Consider the following 23,691-nt stretch of genomic DNA (forward strand, 5'->3'; position numbering starts at 1 on the left):
ATTTTTTATTTGTTAAAAAAAAAATCAATTTTTTAAAGATTTCAATACCAATGGTATATGAACATATATTTCAAACACATACAAAAAGTTTTTATTTTTTATTTTTTATATATCTATACGAAAAGATTTCAAACACATATATACAATACAAAACACATACATTACTGTTACTTTATAATCATAATAATACTATTTATTTTTTTTAATTTTCTTTGATAGATGTTTTGTAACACAGCTTACACTCAAAAATATAAATTACAGTAATAATATTCTAAAAAACAAAAGCGAGGTGTTGTTAAATTAATTGAGCTAATAATTTATGTCAAAAGAAATTGAGCTAATAATTAAAGAGTTAGAAAGAAATCTGAAATTCAGATTAAATCTTGACAATGTGTAAAAACTACTAACTAATAATTTTTTATAAATCCAGATTAAATCTTTAATTGAGCTAATAATTAAAGAGTCAAAAAAAATAATTTTTGATAAAAAAAATTAGGCTTGAATGCAGTTTTGCCCCTCCTGTTTTGATTAAATCGGAATTTTATCCCTCCTGTTTTAAAACATGGACTTTTACCCCATGTTTTATAATTTTTTGGATTTTGCCCCCTCTAAAATTCTGCTTTCGAGTCACAACTTCAAAGCTTCGCACACAACACAATTTGGATCAATAATTCACCAAACAGATATCGAAATGACCGTAATCGAGTTATCTTTCCACAGAATCAAACCCCACTAAATTTGGAGTTACAAAAAGAGATTAATTACCGCCTTAGTGAAGGTATGTCCCCCAAAGTTCTGCACAAAATCTGCTTTCGAGTCACAACTTCAAAGCTTCGCACACAACTCAATTTGAATCAATAATTTACCAAACGGATACCGAAATGACCATAATCGAGTTAGCTTTCTACATAATCAAACCCCACTAAATTTGGAGTTACAAAGATAGATTAATTACTAATTTTGCAGAAATCTACTTATGACCTTCAAATTCAACATCGTCTACCAAACACATCATAACTCCAAATTCGACGAAATTTAAATGACAACAAGGGTAATTTCGTTAGCTTTCCGGACATGTAAATACTATTAAAAAATGAGCTACAGGGTGAGAGACATGACAAAAATACCAGTAGTAGTTCCATACAATAATTGATTTGGACAGACCTTCACTAAAATGATAATTAATCTCTCTCTGTAACTCCAAATTTAGTGGAGTTTGATTCTGTGGAAAACTAACTCGATTACAGTCATTTCGGTACCAGTTTGGTGAATTATGGATCCAAATGAAATTTTGTGCGAGGTTTTGAAGTTGTGACTCGAAAGCAGATTTTGTGCAGAATTTTGGGGGACATACCTTCACTAAAACGGTAATTAATCTCTCTTTGTAACTTCAAATTTAGTGAGGTTTGATTATGTGGAAAGATAACTCGATTACGGTCATTTCGATATATGTTTGGTGAATTATTGATCCAAATTGAGTTGTGTGCGACGCTTGTGACTCGAAAGCAGAATTTTAGGGGGGCAAAATCCAAAAATTTATAAAACAGGGGGTAAAAGTCCGTGTTTTAAAATAGGGGAAAAAATTTCGATTTAATCAAAACAGGGGGTAAAACTGCATTTAAGCCAAAAAAAACTAAAAGAAGTGACAGAAACGTCCCCCTCTCTGCCCTATTCGCCACCGTCTCTGAAACGTGACAGCCACCGGCGAAGCTTTCTCCCTCTCTGAAACGCGCCGGCGACCGGTAAGCTTTGTCCCCCCTCTTCACACTCTGTCTCTGTCTTTGGCCAGCTGTTGTTCACTTGTTTGATCTGTCTTGAAAGCTTAGGGTTTTTTTTTTTTTTTTTTTTTTTTTTGGAGATTGTTTTGTTGATTTAATGAGTGATTGCACATCGTTGATTTTGTTCCTATTGAAATTGAGTGATTTTGTGATGTTCTTGTTCCGGTTTTGAGTCTGTTGGCATTTCTTGTGCTTTGGATTGAGAGGTAGGAGTATTATATATCAACTTTGTGCTTATTACCACTTAAATTTTTTAAATTTATATATTATATATAGTTTTTCTTAGTGGCCCATTTAAGTTTTTTTTCTTCCTCATTCCGCCATTGTATGTAGAGTAGAAAAATTGATTCTTTTTCAAGAGGAAAATTTGCATTATAGTTTATTTTGGCCATCCAAATTTTGTAGTTAAGTTCCGCAGTTATGTATAACCTATTTCTGTAGAAAATGGTAAAATAAAGTTAAATAGTTTCCGAATAAGCTATAAGTTGTTTTTATAGGCTATCTTTGACAACTTATGAAATTAAGCTGAAAACAACTTATAAATGTCATAACTCATAAGCTGTTTTTATAAGTTGTCATTGGTCTCACAAAACTTATGTTAGTAGATAAGCTCAACTAAGCTAGCCCATCCCAATATGATATATCTTACACCTTTTTGTGTCGCTTGCTATTTTATCATCCGTGACTCCTTTTTTTTTTTGGCTTCAATTTATCTTTGAAATGCAAATAAATTAACAAAGATGTTATTTTGAACTCAGTGGTAGATAAAATGGAAGAAGACGATTATGAGGAGTATGTGCCTGTGGCCAAGCGCCGTGCCATGGAAGCTCAGAAAATTCTCCAACGAAAAGGGAAGGTCTCTGCTGCAAGCCTGCAATCAATGATGATTCTGAAAAACTAAGAGTGGTTGAAACTAAGCCAAGTCTTCTTGTCAAGGCATCACAGTTATAAAAAGATCAACCTGAGATCAGTGTCACAGAACAGACTGTTCAACAAGAGAAGGAGATGATTGAGAATTTACCAGATAATAAAACTCTAAAGTCGGTTCGTGAATTAGCTAAGGGGATCACTTATACAGAACCTTTGCCTACGGGGTGGAAACCTCCTTGGCATATAAGAAGGATGTCGAAGAAAGATTGCGATTTGATTCAAAAACAGTGACATATAATAGTTGATGGTGAAGAAATTCCACCCCCGGTTAAGAATTTTAAGGATATGAGGTTTCCGGATCCTATTCTGAAGATGTTGAAAACCAAAGGTATTGTGCAGGCAACACCCATTCAGGTGCAAGGTCTTCCTGTTATCTTATCTGGGATGGATATGATTGGAATTGCTTTCACGGGTTCTGGTAAAACTTTGGTCTTTGTGCTTCCGATGATCATGATGGCAATGCAGGAGGAAATTATGATGCCTATAGTTCCCGGGGAAGGTCCGTTTGGTCTGATTATTTGTCCATCAAGGGAACTTGCTAGGCAAACTTATGAAGTCATTGAACAATTCTTGCTACCTTTGAAGGAAGCTGGATATCCGGAGCTCAGGCCTTTGCTTTGTATCGGTGGAATTGATATGAGATCACAACTTGAGATTGTGAAGAAGGGGGTTCCTATAGTTGTTGCCACTCCTGGGAGATTGAAGGATATGTTGGCCAAGAAGAAAATGAATCTTGATAATTGCAGGTATTTAACATTAGACGAGGCTGATCGGTTGGTAGATTTGGGATTTGAAGATGATATAAGAGAAGTTTTTGATCACTTCAAAGCTCAAAGGCAGACTCTCTTATTTTCTGCTATCATGCCAACAAAAATTCAGAACTTTGCTAGAAGCGCTTTGGTAAAACCTATTATTGTCAATGTGGGACGTGCAGGAGCAGCAAATCTTGATGTAATTCAGGAGGTAGAGTATGTCAAGCAAGAGGCAAAAATAGTTTACCTCCTCGAGTGCCTACAGAAGACCCCGCCCCCTGTTCTGATATTTTGTGAGGATAAGGCTGACGTGGATGACATTCATGAGTATCTTCTCTTGAAAGGAGTAGAAGCCGTGGCTATTCACGGAGGCAAGGATCAGGAAGAGAGAGAGTATGCCATTTCATCTTTTAAGGCTGGAAAGAAAGATGTGTTGGTTGCAACTGATGTTGCATCCAAAGGTTTAGATTTTCCTGATATTCAGCACGTGATCAACTATGACATGCCGGCTGAAATAGAAAATTATGTTCATAGGATTGGACGTACCGGAAGATGTGGCAAGACTGGTATAGCGACAACATTTATAAACAAGAACCAAAGTGAGACAACATTGCTTGATTTGAAACATCTTTTGCAAGAAGCAAAGCAAAGGATCCCCCCAGTTTTGGCTGAGCTTAATGATCCAATGGAAGATAATGATGACATCACAGATATAAGTGGTGTCAAGGGATGTGCATATTGTGGAGGGCTCGGTCATCGTATCGGTGATTGTCCCAAATTAGAACACCAGAAGAGTGTGGCAATTGCAAACAATTGACAGGATTATTTTGGATCCGGGGGTTACAGAGGGGAAATTTGAAAGGCGTTGATCCCTTGTTTACTGATTTTTCTTTCAATGCCACTGGCTTATATCCTCAGATTTAAATTGTATTCCATGAAATCTAATGACCTTCCATCCTGACATATGTACTGCTATTTAGAATATGTACGAGGTTTTCTTTGAACACTGCTGTGCTATGTACATTATATATGCAGCCTCTAAATCTATATCATGAAGTTTAATGAATTTCATTATCTGTACCAGTGTGTTTGGTAACAATATGATAGAATTGGCATGTATTATAGATTGTTTGGACTGAATTGTAGATTGATTTTCATATGTATAATTTGTTCATGTTGTAGTCAGGTGATTTGTCTGGACCTGGTGGCTTCTGCTCACAGTTTTTTTTTTTACCAAGAATGTAAATATTTTTATTGCATGTTGTTTCTTAGCAACAGCACGAATCCTCTTTCTCCAATGAAATAAAACTAATGTTGTGCAGTGAAATGAAGTGCAGTGAATCTGTGGAGTGTATCTACCCAAATTACTTGGCCTAAATTTAATGGTACAATTGTTAAACCCTCTTGCTAGAATGTTTAATGCTGGAATGTGACCATGTGTGGCTTGTAGTGTTGACTTGGCTGTACATTTAATGTAAAAGAGAATTGAAGATGTTTTTCTAATGGGTTTCTGTTGGTTTAGAAGTTCAGTTTCCACCATTTTGTAAAATAGACGTAGTAGAAGTTTTGGTATGGTACAAAACTTTTCTATGTGTATGTGATTGATTGAGCAGTCTTGATGATTATATGAATTAGTTGATGTTTAGTTTTTCTTTTTTAAGTAAAACATTCATGTTGGTTGTGAAATATCATATACTAAAGCAAAAGGTACTTTAGTTACCAGACAGACAGTTCATGGTAGAAGTCTGGGAACACATGTTTATATCTTTGAGCTTAACTATTAGTTTGCAACTGGTGGGCTGGTTTAGGTTAGACATTTGGTATTTTTCATTTTTTTGTTGGTTCTCTTATTGGAAGAGTAATGCATTCTGCGACATATGTTTGGTGCAGAGGATAACGGTTTTAGAAGATTTTGTCGTTATATTCATTAGTGTAAATGATTCTTAAGGTTTTAGATTTGATTGAATTTTCATTGTTTATATCTTTATCTTGTTCTGAATTAACTTATGGAAGCTGCAAATGGTTAACTTGTAAAAATTCCAAATGTTGGTTTTTATTTGATTGTGTTTTTGTTTGGTTTTATAACATGATTATATGCTACCTTGCTTCTAGATTTTGTGGTTTTATTATATGGATAATGCTACCTTGTCTCTGGTTTTTTTGGTCTTATGTTGTTCCGCCTAAGCCTTGTACCTGTTGTTAGTTCAGGAGTGTATCTCTTTTTGCAATCCTTTTGTACTTCTTGTTTTTGCAATCCATTTCCGTACAAATTAATAAGCATGCAAGAGACTACAATACCAAGTATCGCAATATCTTGGGTGAAACATATATACATACACATAATATCCATTTTGGGTAAGTTTGTTACGTATTAAAAAAATATTGATTTTGATGCAAAATAATTTAGAGATTAGTTTTTAGAAATTTTTAGAAAAGTTGAATTTAATTTGTGTTTGTTTATTATAATAAAAATCACTTTTTTTAAATAAAATAATCTTTAGTTTGTTTGGATACAACTTATAAAAATAATTTTTTTTAATTACAAATAGCTTTCTTCTTTTAACATTTCTTTTCTCTCTCCTCTCAAAAAAATCTATTATTTTATAAGCTACTCTTAGTAGCTTATCATTTTTAGCTGTTTTCTGATTATTTTTAGTTTCTGATTATTTTAAAAATCTGTAATAAATAGATGCAAAACAATTTAAAGCGATTATTTTTATAAAAAAAATGATTTTTTTTTCTAAAATAAGCTATAACAAACGGCCTCAATATTTTAATTTTTTTTTCTATGAAATTCTTTTCTCCCCACACATTTCACAGACCTCGACCTCTTGAATTTTTAAAATACAAAGTAAAATGACTAATTTAGCCTTATCTAAAGCAGGGCGAGTAATCCATTTTGCCATCATATTGAACTCCTACATTTTTAGGAGAGTAAGTATGATATTTATACTTTTTAGACAAATCATACGGTGTCATTTATCTTATTTATTTGTAATATTTTGGTTTTTTTTATTTTATTTTATTTTATTTTTATCATAAGTAATTTATCTTTTGTGTTGGGCATACATACAAGTCATTTTTTTCATTTCTTTTATTATAAAAATACTGCCAAATAGAATTATTGTATTTTTCAAAACATTTTTTTCTTATTAAAAATAATAAAACCTAGAAAACTATCTTTTTCTTCATACATTTATCATCATCTTCATATGTTCATCATCTTGTGCGCATATAACTAAAGTGTTACAAATAAATAAGATAAATAATCTACAGTGTAATTTTGCCTACTTTTTATCATCGGAGTTTAATTACACTTAAACTTAACCTAAACATAAATATTTCATTAGGTTTATTTAATGCCTTTGATTATAATAATCGAGATTGGAAAGAGAGAGGTGTCTTTGGTAAAAAGATAGGCTTGTATATTAGAATAGCAATACTTTTATTTTCTTTAAAAATGAATATCTATACATGTATTTTATTTTTATTCTTTTTAAGCAAGGTAGCTTATAAGCTTGTTCTTCCCTTTATTCTTTAGAGAATGTAAATAAAGCCATCCACATTCTCCATCTCATCTTATATAGAAACGAACCCTATTCTTCTTTCCTTGCATCCATTAATTTGTTCTTGATTCTCTATCTATTTTCAGCTAACTTATTAAAAGATATATAGAAAACAAGAGAGAAATAAGAACAAGAATATAGTGAGAGATGGAAAGAATGTTCCCTGCAAAAAAGCCCTCAACAATGATGAATTCTCATGATAGATCCATGTGTGTTCAAGGTGATTCAGGCCTTGTCCTCACTACCGATCCAAAACCACGGCTTCGATGGACAGTCGAACTCCATGAACGCTTCGTCGATGCTGTTGCTCAACTTGGAGGGCCTGATAGTACTCATCTTATCCATTTTATTCTTTTCTTTCCATGTGGTGCAAACTAAAGTTTAATTAGATTTTATTTTTTGAACAATAGAACTAGAAAAAATTTAATGTATTTTTTTTCATCTTTAATTTTATTACTTATAAATTTTGTGACGAGAAATTTAAAAGGTATTTTCTGTTTTTAGTCTTTTTTATTTTTTTTTCTCTAGTGATTAAATTTGCAACTAATTTTTTTTTAGTATCATAATTTGCAACTCTATGCTTTAGTAACGGTTTCTTCTTTCTCTTTATATAATTTGTAGAAGCTACTCCTAAAACAATCATGAGGGTTATGGGTGTGAAGGGTCTTACTCTTTACCACCTCAAGAGTCATCTTCAGGTTTGAAAACAAACTATATATATATATATATATATATATATATATATATATATATATATATATATATATATATATATATTCAAATCTTCTTTTACTCATTTAATTAGCTCACTTTTATGTCACTAATTTTTTTTTTTTTATCCCTTTTCCTTTATGTTCTTTGAATTTTTTTTTTTTTTGCATCAATAGAAATTTAGACTTGGAAAGCAACCCCACAAGGAATTCAATGAGCAATCTATTAAGGATGGTATGAGAGGTGACATGATACTTTAATTTCTTGATTTTGTGAGCTTTTTATCTTTACACTTTTGTTGAATTAATTCACATGTTTTGCAACACTTTTGTTTTTTCCGTGACAGTTTCGGCTTTTGAACTGCAACGAAATAGTGGCAACTCATCTTCTATGACTGGCCGCAACATGAATGAGTATGCTACTAGGCACTAGCTAATTCACTTTTTTCTTTTTAATCTATTACAAACCCTCAACTACAAGTAAACTATTTTAAAGTTTGTAGTTTTCACTCACTTTTATATATTCTTTTAGTAATTTTATTCTTTTGATTTAAAGAAAATTAACAATTATATTTTTGTTTTGAATCTTAATTTCTAGATTATGTACCTAGATTCAACAAAGTATTTCACAGTGTATATAATTAACTGTAACTAAAATAAATATGATTGGTACATTATTTTAGGATGCAAATAGAGGTGCATAGAAGATTGCATGAACAACTAGAGGTAAACATATTTACATTTATAAGTATTTATATTTTGTTTCAATTTAATAAGTTCAAAAAATGGTACATAATTGGACCCTTACCATTTTTAGTAAAAAATATATTTTATAATAATAAAAAATAGAAATATATACTAACACAGTGTAATACAAGTGATAGATATTTGAACCCCTTAACAATTTGAGGTTAACCTCTCAAATGATTGCGCGCGGATAATTTTTTTTTAGAAGATTAGGAGTTTATTAAAACACAAAATATATATATTTTCCATTAAATTAACTTTTTCTAGTATTATATGTTGTGCAAATAATTAAATGGTTGAACTAAGTAGTTAATCAACTTCACTCAACGTAAAATTGTTGTGGAGAAACCAAATATATATGGGAAAAATTCTTTTTTATTCAGATTTTATTTATCTTCTGACCTAAACGTCATATTACTGGAATTATTTTTTCTTGAGAACCGAAGGGTTAAGAAGAAATAAAAAACAAATGCAGTTGAAAAGTTTGAATAAATTGCTTATTTGTAAGTGTATATATATATGTGGCAGGTTCAAAAGCACCTTCAATTGAGGATTGAGGCTCAAGGAAAATACATGCAAAACATATTGGAGAAAGCATATAACACACTTGCAGGAGAAAACATGGCAGCTGCATCAGCTACAAATTTCAAGGGTATTGGAACTCAAGGAATCCCTAACATGAAAGATTTTGTTTCTCCTCTTAATAATTTTCCTCATTTTCAAGACCTTAACATTTGTGGTAGTGATGATGAACAGCTTGAGAGGCCAACCATTGATGGATTTATGCCAAATATTAGTAATGAAAATTTGTTTGTTGAAAAGAAAATAACTAATAACCCTTTTAATGGAAGTGGAAAAGGTCCATTAATTTGGAATGATAATAATGATCTTAGGCTTCATGATTTGGGAACAACTTCATCATGCATTAGTCCTCAAGATGTTCCTAATTTCAAAGGTGATGATGACTCATTGGATAGAGGTGATATTGAAAGTGATCCTATTGTTGAGATTAATTATGATACAAAGTTGAGTGAAAAGAAATTTGATGCATCTATGAAGCTTGGAATAACAACACCTATGATCAATGCTGTGGCAGCTGGTAGAAGCTCATCACCATTTTCTTGAGAATATTGATTATAATTTTCTTATGTAACTTACTTTAATAGATTAGAGGATATATATTTTTGAGTTTTGGTCATAGAAATCAATAGTTTATACGAGGGTCATTTTGTTTATGGTATATCATTGTCATTGCATGACATATACCAGAAAAGTCTTATTATAACTCTAATCTTTTTTTTTTTTTTTTGGTTGCTTGAATTACAAATGCTTATTAGCTAGCGTTAATTCCAATATAATGTATTCAAACTTGAACAATAAAATATTATTTATCTTTCGATCGAACTCTAAATTATCACAGTTCTCATCCTCTATTATTGGGAGGAGTATTTAAGACGAATAAATTTAATTTATATTTATATATTTTTTTTAGAGTTGTTGTTTGGATTTGAATGTGAACAATAACAATGGTGTTATTAGAACACACATTTTATACACATATCATATATCTTACACATCCATGTAAACATTGCTAGCGAGCGTCCTTGTCAACATCTCTCTCTCACCAGATCTTCTTTCCCTGACCTTCCTTATCCAATCAAGTCATGACATGTATATATTTGAGGCAATATTTTAGGAGTTTAAAAACTACGCACGGTCGGTGTAAATTAATTTTACACTGATAACCAATAAAAATGAAGCATTCTTCCACATCATATTAAGAAAGTGAGGTTTAGTGGAGTGATGTGGCGGAAAACATGGTTGATATTGGTTGATAGTGTAAAATTATTTTTTACACTATCAGGGCATATTTTTTTTTTCTCTTTTTATAAGAAACAAAAAGTAATAATATTTTTAATCCATTAGGTTTGGTCTAGTAGTGAGGGGTTTGAGTAGCAATAGGTCCTAGGTTCGATCCCCAGCATTGTAAAAAAAAAAAAAGAGTAATAATATTTTTATATAAGAAATTTTAATAAATTTTTAAATGCATTTGATATTTAATTACATTTGCACCCTTATTTATTACGAGAGGGAATATTCAAAGAAAATAAGTTAGTGGAATTAAAAGTAATTAATTAGAAGTATTCATGAAATAAATTTAAAGAAAAAAAAAACGAATATGCGTTACCATTGTAAATTAATTTTACGCTGTCAACTAACAACCACAATCTTTTCCGCCACGTCACCCAATTAATTTTAAATATAACATACAAATTGATAGTTTTTATTGGATAATAATCGGTGCATTTTTATTAAATTCGACAAAGGATTAGAGTTCACAAGGGAGGTCAACCTAGTTGGGATGTCTTATGTACTTTTTGATGTCATTATGCTCTTAATTCAGTTAAAAAAAGTTTTTGTTAATTCAAATTTATAAAAACACTAAATAAAAACAACTATATACTCCCTCCGCCCCAAATATAAGGGAAAATTAGTCAAAGAAAATTGATGTATTTAGTCCAAATTTTTAACCAAATACATCAACTTTTTTTGACCAATTTTTCTTTATATTTTCGGACGGAGGGAGTACAATATATTTTCGGATCTTAATGACTTTTGTGTATTTTTTATTTGGGTTAAATATGTTTTTGGTCCCTGTAGTTTTCCAGAATTTTCATTTTAGTTCCTGAAAAATTTTTCCACACTTTTTAGTCCCTGAAGTTTTTTCCATCAATGTTTTTAGTCCTTACTTTTCATTCAACTCGTGCATGCTATTTTAATTTTTTTTTCTGCGGTCATGTTTGGTACATTATATGAATCTCAGTTACAAAAGTTTAAATTTTTTAACAAAAGATGAATTAAATATGAATTTTTTAATTTTTTGCACATAAAATTTCATAAATAATTCATCTTATGTTAAAAAATTCTAAATTTTTATCGGAGATGTTCTTATAATATTATAAACATGAATACAAAAAATCATTCAAAAATATGAAAATATACACGGGTTGAATGAAAAGTAGGGACTAAAAACATTGACCGAAAAAACTTCAGGGACTAAAAAAAAGTGTGTAAAAAATCTTCAGGGACAAAAATGAAAATTATGGGAAACTATAGTAACCAAAATAAGACTAATGCTACGGTAGACCACATTCATAAGTGGTCCACCGTGGACAAGTGATCTACCGAATATGAATTTTACGAAATTCACTGTTGGATTGAAAGTTTATATCGTATAGATCATCCATAAATTTTTTAAAATTTTTTGAAAATCATTTGATATGTTATTGAGACCCATCAAGATTTACGTTATTTAATAAACCGTTAATCTTGATGTGTCTCAATAACATATCAAATAATTTTCAATTTTTCTAAATTTTTCTATAGATGATCTATATGATATAAACTTTGAATCCAACAGTGAATTTTGTAAAATTCGTATTCATTATAATGTTATTCATGATTGATCTACCATGAACTACTTAATGAAGTGGTCATATTAGAATTTACCAACAAAATCATATTTAACCCTTTTTTATTTTATTTATAAAAGTACGTACTGTATATAATATGGTTGAATTTATGACGTGGAGGAACATTCTCTAGCTGCGTTTCTTTCAAGCAGTTACTAACGGTTGTTAATTTTGGAAAAGGTGCCATAGAGATGTGCTTTATTTATTGTGATTTCTTTTTTCCCTCTAAGCATCTCTATCTTCCTTTGATGCTTTGTTTTGATGAGAAAGGAAAGTGAAAGAAGATTATGAAATATAATTTTTCATATCTCACTTTCCCTAATTTTCTTTGGTTTTTTCTAATTAACCCTCACATAAATTGAGGGTAGGTGCCCTATGATGATGTGGCACCAATGAAATTTATCCACATTTATTTAAGTCAAACATAATTAATTTTTTACCATAAAGTAATTTAGACTACTTTTATTTTCATTTAATTATATTTTATGTATTATATTCTATGAATTTATATTTTGGACCTAATTACTTCTGATTTGTTTGCTTCTTCTTCAAATTGTATTACGTCTCAAACAACTTTCTTCTTCGCGTAAAAAAAAAAAAAACTTTCTTCTTATCGTCAAAAAACTTTCTTCTTCTTCTTAATCCTTTCAATCTCTGCCGCAGCCTTCACCACCGTCATGTTAGCATTCTACGGCTCCTCCTCTTTTGTGTTATCCGATGTCAATCTTTACTGCAGCCTTTGCCACCGATCTATCGGATTTCTTCAAGATTCTAAAACTTGTGATTTTCAATTTCTTAAATGTTATGTTTTTTAGCGTATTTTTTCCTGTTTTTTTTTTTCCTTATTTTTTCCTGTTATGTCATAGAATGTGATTCCTATTCATCGTCATTTTGTTTTTGTTTTCTTTGGTTGTCCATATCGGGAAAAAATTGAAAACAAAATAGTTTAGAGAAAACAAAAAATTAGGAGAATGTAATCAAGAAAATTGATCCACTTGATTGGCCACTGAGTTAAGAAGAATTTGATTTATGATTGTTGACTAATAAGGAATATGATTCAATATTTATTACCATATTATTGAAAATTCAAAACTCAAATGAATCGAATTAATTGCACCAAGTAATGGGTTACACTGAGTAAACCGTCAAATACCGCCTTAAAATTTTAAAATCCGTCAAATACCCCATGAAATTTGGAAATAGGCAAATACCCCCTGAAATTTTAAAAAGTCAATCAAATTGCCCCCTTGCACTACCAGTCAGAGTCCACGCTAGAAGAAAATTTAATTGACTTTTTAAAATTTCAGAGGGAGTATTTGCCAATTTCCAAATTTCATGGGGTATTTGACGAATTTTAAAATTTCAGGGGGTATTTCACAGTTTACTCGGGTTACAATATGCAATAGACACGAGTTTTGTAAGGAATGATCTAGTAATAAATAAAAATGATTTGTTTTGCCTTTCCATAAAAGGAAATAAAGACTAGGTATATCAAGTAACGTACTCTTAAACTTGTTTAGGGTTTAGCTGATCAGAAGTAAAAATATAAATAGTTCATCCGAACTAAAAGAAAGGTCGAACCATTGTCGGAAAACAATCACACGGAAGCTTGATCGATCACAAGTGCGGTCTACCTGAAATTTATCCGATCAAAATGAAAAGGTTCGACTATTTTAGGAAGACGAACTAACTCTTGAACTTGTTTAGGGTTTAGGGTTTAACTATTGATCATAAGTAAAAATTTAAATAGTTCATCTGAACTAAAAGAAAGGTCGGACCATTGTCGCAAAACAATCACACAGAAGCTTGATCGATCACAATTGCGGTCTATTGATGTATTATGTTGATGTTGAAATAAAACCATATGATGGATATATGCACATTCCTGCATTCATAAGTTGTGTCTATTGATGAGTATTCTAGAGGGGATGATCTAGTTTACTGTTGTTTTAGAGACGATGATTTAAAACATTCGGATTAAGTTATCCAAAATTATGATGAATTGGTACCACATGCATATAGATATGTCTAGGTGACATCATATCTATGTGACATTAGAATCAATTAGGAATTATGTGATATTCTTAATTGTTAAATAATGCTTATCATTGTGTATTTCCTTATTTGTGGATGTTTGTATTCCTCAAATTATTGAGTACTTTATAAATGAATATGTTTCAGAATGTCTATATGTTCTTAATACATATGTGAGTTGTATGAATTGAATTTATTCAACTGTTCTATGTTATTTAGTGTCTGATATTCAATATACTAGTCACTAATTATGATTATGTTATCTAACCCTCTGTTTTGTATTTGTGCTGGACCTTTGGGGGTCCAGATACTCAGGTTGAGGATCATATATCCCAGGAGTAGTCGCGTGCCCTTTGTTGCTCGAATCTAGCTTTTTGGTGAGGAGTGTAGCTATGCTACTTCATCTCAGTTGCTTATGTTTAGCTCGAGTCTAGAGTAGTGCTCTGATGTATATACCACTATGTCTAGGACCTCGCTAGCTTGTATTACCTAAATGGTTATATTTTGATGTTATGACTTTTATCGTTGAGACTTATGTTGTTTTGTTCATATCATGAATGATGTGATCATGATATGGATATGTTGGTACTTAAACTTACTTAAGTTATTATGATGATACACTATTTTAAGTATAATGGTGAAATATAAATATTGAAGTACATGTTTTAGATGATTAGGACAGGTTTCTAATTCCGCTGCTTGTGAAATAAATTTATGGAGACGTGTTTCATGTGTTTAATTGAATGTGATGCTTTAAATGTTTGCCGTTTATTTATTTTAGTTTGATAAATAGCGCGTAAATAGTTTAGGGCGTTACAGACATCATGTCAACCAACGTTAATCTATTCAGTGATTTAAAGAGATTGAAAAAATAAATACTATATACTCCATCTGTTTCAAATTACTTGTCGTTTTAGAAAAAAAATTAATTAAGAAAGTGTATTTTTGCACTTAATTTCCTATTATACCTTTATTTTAATTCACCAATAAGCTTATTTTGTTTTTTTCCACGCACTTGATCTTTCCAATAAATTTAATATGTTATGTACCAATTTTTTTAAAAAAACAAACATTTTTTTTTGAAAACTTAAAAAAACAAACTTTAATTTTCCAAATATATAAATCTTTTACGGTTTCAACTACTCCTAAATATTTGGAATTTACATGAGTGACTTAGATAGCTAACAATTTTTTTTTCTAAAACGACAAGTAATTTGAAACGGAGGGAGTATTTACACCGGAATAGCATGCATTATTTGATTTGATTTTTTTTGAAGCATTATTTGATTTCATTTAATAAATGTACAAGTGGAATTATATATTTAAATTAGAGATATTAGTTTTTTTTTTCTTTGTTGTTTTTGTTCTCTTATTATTTTTATTTAAACTAACATTGATATATATTTATTTTTTCGAGCCTATAACATTTTTTTTTTACTAATAACATTAATATTTTAGAATCAATATATAACGTTTAGAAACAAGCATTCAATGATCAAATTAATTCTAATTATATTTACACATAGTCTAAAATATAATTAAAGAAAACTAGTAACATAAAATATAATTAATTGAAAATAAAAGTAGTCAAAATAATTTATGGTAAAAAATTAATTATGTTTGACTTAAATACACATGGATGAATTTCATTGGTGCCACATCAGCATAGGGCAACTACCCTCAATTTATGTGAAGGTAGAGAAGTAGTCACCATTTTCTTTCTATTTAAAATAAACTTATTTAGGTTTAGCCCAAGCAAAATTATGAAATATAATTAAAACTTATTATTTTAACACACCTCCTTATTTGAACCAAAAACTCAATGTTAACCAAAAACTCCTCATTTTAACCAAAACGAGGTTGTGGCGGATGTTATCGTGAAGGATGAGATAAGACAGAGAGAATGAGATTGAGAATGGTTGAGGGTAAATAGAGATGAAAGTGTGATGATGATGAGAAATATATATCCCATTGGGCCACCAATGCATGTGTTCCATATAGCCAGCCATGTGTAAGCTTCTAGTTCTCAACACGTGGTTATAGCTAAAGCCTATAGATGTCAATTAACCATTAAGGTTACCAAGGGAGAAGGGAATTAAAACTCTATTTTATAGCCAAAACTATTTTCTTTAACTTTTTTCTTTTTTAATTACATCAATAAAATCAAATAAAAGTTCTATTTTAATTCTAATTATGATTTCCTCACCACCGCCTCTATTTAATAAGAATTTATTTTTTTGCATAATGTCCTATTTAATAATTTATATAACACACACACCATCTTATCTTTTATATATATATATATTTTAGTAAAAAACAGAAAAGTATTTTACTAAAGAAAATAACACATAAACAAACCATATTCAAATAAGTATAATGATCTAGAAAAATCGGGGTGTTACATTATGCACCAGTTCAAAAACCATTTTCTTAAAAGATCAAACTTTTTTTTTTTGTCAAAAAAAAAAACTTTGTTCGATGTATTTTTACAAAAAAAGCTTTTAGAAAAACTTTAGCCAATACTTTGCCTACTTCAAATCAAATTACTTTGATCCTATTTTTGACATCAATCAAAACTAAGAGAGCACATGCATTTTCAAGGACAAAGCCTCTAAATTGTTTGGGATGATCCTGGATTTAAACCGAACCAAAACATATTGGTTAATTTATTTCTTTTTTTTTTTTAAAAAAAAAGGTGCAACACAAGGACTTCCCAAGAGATCACCCATCCTAATACTACTCTCGCCAAAGCACGCTTAACTGCGGAGTTCTGATGAGATCCGGTGCATTAGTGCTGGTATGATCACACCTATATTGGTTAATTTCTAATTTACCTTGGTTTGTGTTTTCATTTTCGTAAATTTTGTCTGAACCATTTACACTTAGTGGTGTAAGCGGATCATAAAAAATTGATTATATCGACAATTCAATCCAAACCAAATCGGAAAAAAAAGCAATTTCATGGTTCGGTTTTTAAACCGATCCAAACCAATAAAAACCGAGGTTGTTTGGTTCTGTTCTCGGATTTAATTTTTAGAAACTGATGAACCGAACCAATGACTTTAGCCAATCAGCACAAAAATTGCGTTCTCTCAAGGTATGTTGAAAATGAAAATACCAAACATGATTATTGTAATAATTTCGAATACATTTCACCACATGGATGTGCATAAGGGTGGGTATTCTGAACCCCTTGATCAATGAGATCGATAGCGACTTTGGAATCAGATTCACAAATAATATTTTGTTTTGAGAATGATGAGATCGAGTTTGTTATTTGATAGATGTAAGTTTGGTTTATGTGATTTTTTTTTTATACTCGCTTTTTAAAATTTTATTTATGTCATCTTTTATTTTTAGGGTAAATGATCATTTACCCCCCCCCCCCCCGCAAAATAAGCAAATTTTCGTTTACTCCCCTATGCATATTTTTTTTCTGTTTACCCCCCTGCAAAAAATAGATTCATTTTGCCCCCTGTGTGTACAGTAGGACATGTGATTGTGCAAATTTGCTGATGTGACTTGTACACGTGGAAAAAAGCATTTATATTTATTTTTAAATTCCACGTCAGATAATATTTTTTTCAAAAAAAAATTTAAAATTTTTTTTCCTACAAAATTAATAAAACGATTTTTTTTTTCCAAAATTAAAAGAAAATCCTACAAATAATTTTTTTTCCCTACAAAATTTTAAAAAATTCCTACAAATAGTTTTTTTTCGTACAAAATTATTATTTTTTTCCTAAAATAAAAAAACAAATTTTCATATTTTTCTCCCAAATAAAGTTTATTTTCAAAATAAAGATTTTAAAAATTTATTTTCAAATCTTTTTGATTTAAAAAAAACAGAATCTTCGCCGGTTTGCTTCCACCGTCGTGATCATATTCATCGTCGTCTTCTTCAATCACCGGAATCGTCTTCTACTTCGTTATTGTCTTCTGCTTCCTTCTATTTTTCTAGTTCTAGGGCAAATGATTTTGGTATAAGAGGAAAACACGAATAAAACTTCTTTTTCTATTTTTTTAATTCAAAGAGATTAACAAAAAAATAATGTTTTGTTTTTAAAAAATAAAGATCATGTTTTTTTTTAATTCAAAAAGATATGAAAATAAATCTTTAAAATTTTTATTTTGAAAATAAACTTTATTTTGGGAGCAAAATAAGAAAATTCTTTTTTTTTTGTTTGAAATTTTTTTAAATTCTTTGCAAGAAATTTTTTTTTTTTTTTTTGCAGGAAATTTTTTAAAAAATTTTGTAGGAAAAAAATTTTATTTGTAGGATTTTTTTGGGAAAAAAAAAGGAAATCCGTTTTTATATTTTGTAGGAATTTTTAAAAAAAAAAATATATTATCCGACGTGGAATTTAAAAAATAAATATTAATTATTTTTTCCCACGTGTACAAGCCATGTCAGCAGATTTGCACATTCACATGTCCTGCTGTACACACGGGGGAAAAATGAGTGAATCTATTTTTTGCAGGGGGGTAAACAGAAAAAAAATCTGCATAGGGGGGGTAAACGAAAATTTGTTTATTTTGCAGGGGGTAAATGATCATTTACCCTTATTTTTAAAAGCTTCATTTAATTTATTTGATAGATGTAAGTTTAGTTTACGAAGTATGTTGTTTGAAAACAATAATAGCAAGGAACACATTGAAAAAAAGTTATAGTTTAACATACAAAAATGAATATAACATTGAAAAAATTGAAAAGCTGCAAATCGATCAATCGAACCAAATCAAATCGAACCACACCGATTAGTTCGGTTTGATTTCATTTTTTCTAAACACTAAAAACCGAATCAAAGCAAACCGATGGATAGTTCACCGGTAATTTCAGGCACTTTAAATATATTGACCAAAAACCGATCCAAATCGGTTCAATTATTACAACAAAGCAATTTAACAATAAACCTTGTATATATAGTTATAATACTTTCTAAATTCTTAAATTCAAATAGTGTTGAATTCCTATATGTAACAAAGATGACGACCAACACAACGTTGCATTAAGATGACAAAGTCAGAAAAAGAAAAGTTAAAGATATGAAAAATTACTTATTTGAATGAAAATGAAAGAAAAAATAATTTAGAGAGATAATTTTGGGTCAAAAATTGACCCTAAAATCATCTCTCCTTAATAGATGAACAAAAAGAATAAACTAAGTTTAACCCAAGGGGGCGGCGGCCGTGAAGACAATTTAAGGAAAGAAAAAACAATTTAAGAAGGTGATTTTGGGTCAAAAATTGACTCTAATCCACATCTCTTTGATGAATGAAAAAAAGAATAAACATTTTTTTATTAACACATTTTTTTTAAACACAAATTTACGCTCCTAAACTCGATCAAAATGTGTTTCAAAAAAAAAAAAACTCGATCAAAATGAAACTTGAATCGATCTATATATTCATCTATAATCTATAACAATATATAAAGGGGATGAGTGAGTTTGGGCTGGCTTTTTCTTTGGTCCATTTTGCCCTTCACTATCATTTGAAATAACACTTAACAATAATACCAACAATACACTTTATTTTTTTTTAGTAGCAACAAAAATCTTTATTAACAAACTCACCATAACATAAGACACATTTTTTTTAGTAGTAAAAATCTTTTATTAACAAACACATTATAACATAAGACATATTATTTTTTTTATATAAATTAGACACAGGCAGACGCGGAACGCGCTTGCCTAGCCCACTGATATAATAATAGCCGTGTAGCAATCTTACGGTAATTCAGCTACCATTTTTCTGAAACAGTTGAAAATTAAACGATTTCTACGTACGCAATCAGAGTTCAATTCAATCAATATCTGTACCACTAGCTAGCATTTTCTTTTAGTTTTTGCCAAGACCACTAGCATTTTATTACTATTTTTTTATTTATTATTAGTCCACTAGTTTTCAAAAGAAAAAATCAATTTGATAATTTAAAGTACGAAAGTAAAATAAATTAAACTTAGCTGAAAATTATTCATATAAAAGACTGAACTCCAAATTTTCAAAATAATTCAATTTTGAAGAGCTAGCGAGCATTTTTATTTCTTTTAATTTTCACCATCAATATTCAGTTCAGTAGATCGCTTCATCTGATTCGAGAGTAAGTTCTGACATCAAGTGATTTCAGCCATTTTTCGATCGCAGTTGCGTAGGATCGAACTGTGATCCTCTCTACCAAGTTCAGCATCAATCGATCACCATTAGACCAACTAACGATTAGTAGCTTGTGAACATTTTACTTCCTCTGTACCATATTATAAGTCATTTTGAGAAAAAAATTGTACCAAATTATAAGTCACTTTACATTACCAATAAAACATTTAATGTTATTTTTTCTATTATACCATTAATTATTTAATATTCTCTCTTTCAATTATTCAATTTATCTTTTCTATACCATTTTTAAAACACAATTTTATAAACTAACTCATAATTTTTTTTTCCACACAACATTAATTACATTTCTTAATTTGAGTAATTTGGGTAAAGTAATTTATATTGTAGTAGAGAGGAGGTAATATTATTTAAAAGAATTTAATGATGATGATGGACGGTATGTTGCATTTATTATTAAGAGATTTTCTATAAGAAAAACAAAATCAAAGAGACGTTGTTTACGCCAATTATCCAACCACTATGCTCCCACATCGATCTCCTATCTATTCAACGGTACAACTATTCCAACCAACCAACCTGGAATGACTACCAAAATAACATAAAGTATTGCTTCAATTCACATTATTGCAATCACGGATGGACGACCGCGTTTTCATAACTTGGTGGGTTTTGAACATTAAAATTTTGATTAATAATCAATTATTTATTTTATGTTATGTTATTAGTCAATCAAATACAGTATTTATTTTGATTAAAATTTGCCATTTTTTTCAATTTCTTTTTGTACTAAAAACATTATATATGAAGCACTATGTTTGGTGAAGTGTGAGGAATTTGAGTAATATGCATGAGGTCCTAAGTTCGATCCTCATTATCAATATTATAAAAAAAAACATTATATATGAGTTTTCTAGCTTAACTCAGTTAGTAGGAACATTATATTATATACGTAGGGATTAGGGTTTGAACTTCAGACACCCCACTTAAGCGAAAAATTTCTAACCACTAGTTTACTTTAACAAAATATATATAATTAACAGTTTATGCATTTTTTATTAAACAACGTTAATGTTAAACATATCAAATTGTTTTAATTTTTTTTAAAATATTTATATGAATAATTTATATGATATACAAACTTTCAATTCAACGGTGAATTTTGTAAAATTTATATTCATAAAAATTATTTAGCGGCGTACTATTATAAAAAATGTTACATCAGTAGGCGCTCGCTGCACCATTCTTGCTGCTATGTACGTGATCCTTGACTTGAGAGATTCATCCGATGGAAGCCACGTAATTTGATTCACACATTCTATTATCTTCTGCATAGTTTTGTTTTGAATTAATATAGTGGAACGTGGATCATTCATCTGTTTCAATATATATATATATATATATATATATATATATATATATATATATATATATATATAGGGCTTTAGCCCTCTTTTTCTACCAAAATAAATATATATTTTGTTAAAGTAAACTGGTGGTTAGAAATTATATATATAAAAGTTATGACCAAAAAAAATATGGTCAGAATCTGAGTTCGAACCTGAGACACTGCATTTATTTATCTTTAAGGTAGATTTTCTAGCTACTAGTCTCCTTGACAAAAAAAAAATATATAAGTTATGAAACTATCTAAAAATAATTAAGGAATTGAAATTGGCTTAAACTTTTTTGTGTTGGCGATCCAAACAAAAAAAGTTGTAGAGTTTACGATGCAATCAACAATATGAATTGGTCCATAAGTCAGAAAATTATTAATGAATTGGTCCATAAGTCAGAAAATAAATAATGAACGGGTACAAGTAGTAAGAGTCTGTGCCTCCTTAAGCATGTAGTCAAATTCGATTCATAACTCATGCGTATGAAGAAAATTCGGTTGGGAGGAGAGTACTTACTTTGTGTGCCTCATATGTTCCCTAACGGAAATTATTCATCGCTAACGGCGATGAAAATTTCGTACCAATATTATAGTAAAAAAAAAAATGCAAGATATATATATATATATATATATGTGCAATTTTTTCTTAAGTTTATTAGTTCGGTACAGTTGAACTTCACTTAAGTGTGGATCCGCCACTGCAGATGGAAATCATGTTTTAATTTTTTATGAGCATGATGATAATTTAAATCAATGAATGATAACACGCACCACATGTGTTAGAGGAAAAAGGCGAAGACTCTGTGTGTGTATTTTTGGTGAACAAGGCGAAAACTATATCCGCATTTAGTTTACATGAAAAAAACATGGCCAAAAGGCTGTATCCACATTTGGTCATATATGTGAAACCAAAAAGATGAAATAAAGCTTGGATCGGAACACATATAATTTTGAGTCAAAAAGATCAGTTTTATGAATTATTTATATGCGTTTCAATCCAAGTTTTATTTCACATTTTTGAGTCAAAAAGATCAGTCAAAATGATGGTTAACTTTTGTCCCTATAAATATATCAACTTTTGTTTCTATTGATCTTTGAACTCGCAGTACAAAATATCAAATGTCCTTAAACATGTTTTTCTTTTTTATTACACGTAAAATAAGTATTTAATTTGTTAAGATATGAAACTTTGCCATGTCATAAACGATTAGCTTAAGAAATATCCTTTTGGGTACAAATATCATATTAACTAGAACTTCGATTCGACCCGTACGACGCATGGATCTAATTAGTCTAGTATGTAACAAAAAATAATAATTGTAATATTGAAAGGTATATTAAAAAAATTCGAGTAACTTTAAAAATTAGTTGAACAATAAATTTAGGAAAAGTTCATACCATAGAAAATATGGTATATTAAGAAATACTTCTTTATAGACTGCATTAGAAGTCTTATTTGTATATTCACCGTTTTCGTACATACAACTGACCATGTGAAAATACTTGCGATGGAAGATATATCACAACATGCTTAAGAGATTGTCTCTGACTCTTATTAATAGTCATCGCAAAAGAAACAATTAAAGGAAACTATTTTCGTTGAAATTTAAAAGGAATTCTTACGTCAGATAGTGTCAGAGACAATCTACCTAGGTATGAAAACCTGATCACCAATCAATATTACTCAATGTGAAAACTTTTCCTGACATCAATCGGACATGTTCTTTAACTAATGCTTGTCTGTTTGTTTACACTGATTTTTGGTAAACAATCGCTAGTTTAATTTTAATTACTTGCAGGACCAATTAGTAAATCTTAGGACATATTAGGATTCCTAATTTTAATCACAATTGAAGCACATGCTCTAGTGGTTGAAATATTTTCTTGTATGCAAAGGATGCGAGTTTGATTCCCACGATAAACAAATTTGTATATCTATCCTTATTATTTTTAACTACATTGCAAGTTTTATATCCTTCATTGTAATTTCACTAAAAAAAATATAAGATAAATACAAAAAAAATGATATATTTAAAAATAGAAATAAAATATATTATAGATTGGAACAAAATAGAACAATCTATACTCATAAAAATAGCAACAAAACCGATTAATACGATCAACTCAATAATCTATTACGAGTAAAAGAAAAAAGAGAATAAAATAGTCAATAAATAAATTATAG

The 23,691-nt window shown here is 29.8% G+C and overlaps 1 protein-coding gene, 1 non-coding gene and 1 pseudogene across 3 annotated transcripts; 2 read left to right on the plus strand and 1 right to left on the minus strand.

Moving 5' to 3' along the window:
- Window positions 1–2,547: 2,547 nt before the first annotated feature.
- Window positions 2,548–4,487, plus strand: LOC123900161 (annotated as a pseudogene).
- A 2,526-nt stretch (window positions 4,488–7,013) lies between these two features.
- Window positions 7,014–9,894, plus strand: LOC123899752 (myb family transcription factor IPN2-like). 2 transcript variants are annotated; one of them, XM_045950960.1, is made up of 6 exons: window positions 7,014–7,354; window positions 7,648–7,724; window positions 7,914–7,980; window positions 8,084–8,150; window positions 8,420–8,462; window positions 9,012–9,873. In XM_045950960.1, the coding sequence occupies exons 1-6, from the start codon at window positions 7,174–7,176 to the stop codon at window positions 9,606–9,608; spliced, it is 1,032 nt and encodes a 343-aa protein (XP_045806916.1). In that variant the 5' UTR covers window positions 7,014–7,173; the 3' UTR covers window positions 9,609–9,873. The 2 variants fall into 2 exon arrangements, with proteins under 2 accessions (XP_045806916.1, XP_045806918.1); XM_045950962.1 differs by having other exon boundaries at window positions 7,030–7,354; window positions 7,914–7,971; window positions 9,012–9,894.
- Window positions 9,895–16,682: 6,788 nt separating this feature from the next.
- LOC123900234 lies at window positions 16,683–16,801 on the minus strand. The gene has a single exon (XR_006805886.1). It is a non-coding gene; the product is annotated as a 5S ribosomal RNA (ribosomal RNA).
- Between the last annotated feature and the right edge of the window lie 6,890 nt (window positions 16,802–23,691).

The sequence above is a fragment of the Trifolium pratense genome, linkage group LG7, assembly GCF_020283565.1.
Source record: "Trifolium pratense cultivar HEN17-A07 linkage group LG7, ARS_RC_1.1, whole genome shotgun sequence".
Taxonomy (NCBI): domain Eukaryota; kingdom Viridiplantae; phylum Streptophyta; class Magnoliopsida; order Fabales; family Fabaceae; genus Trifolium; species Trifolium pratense.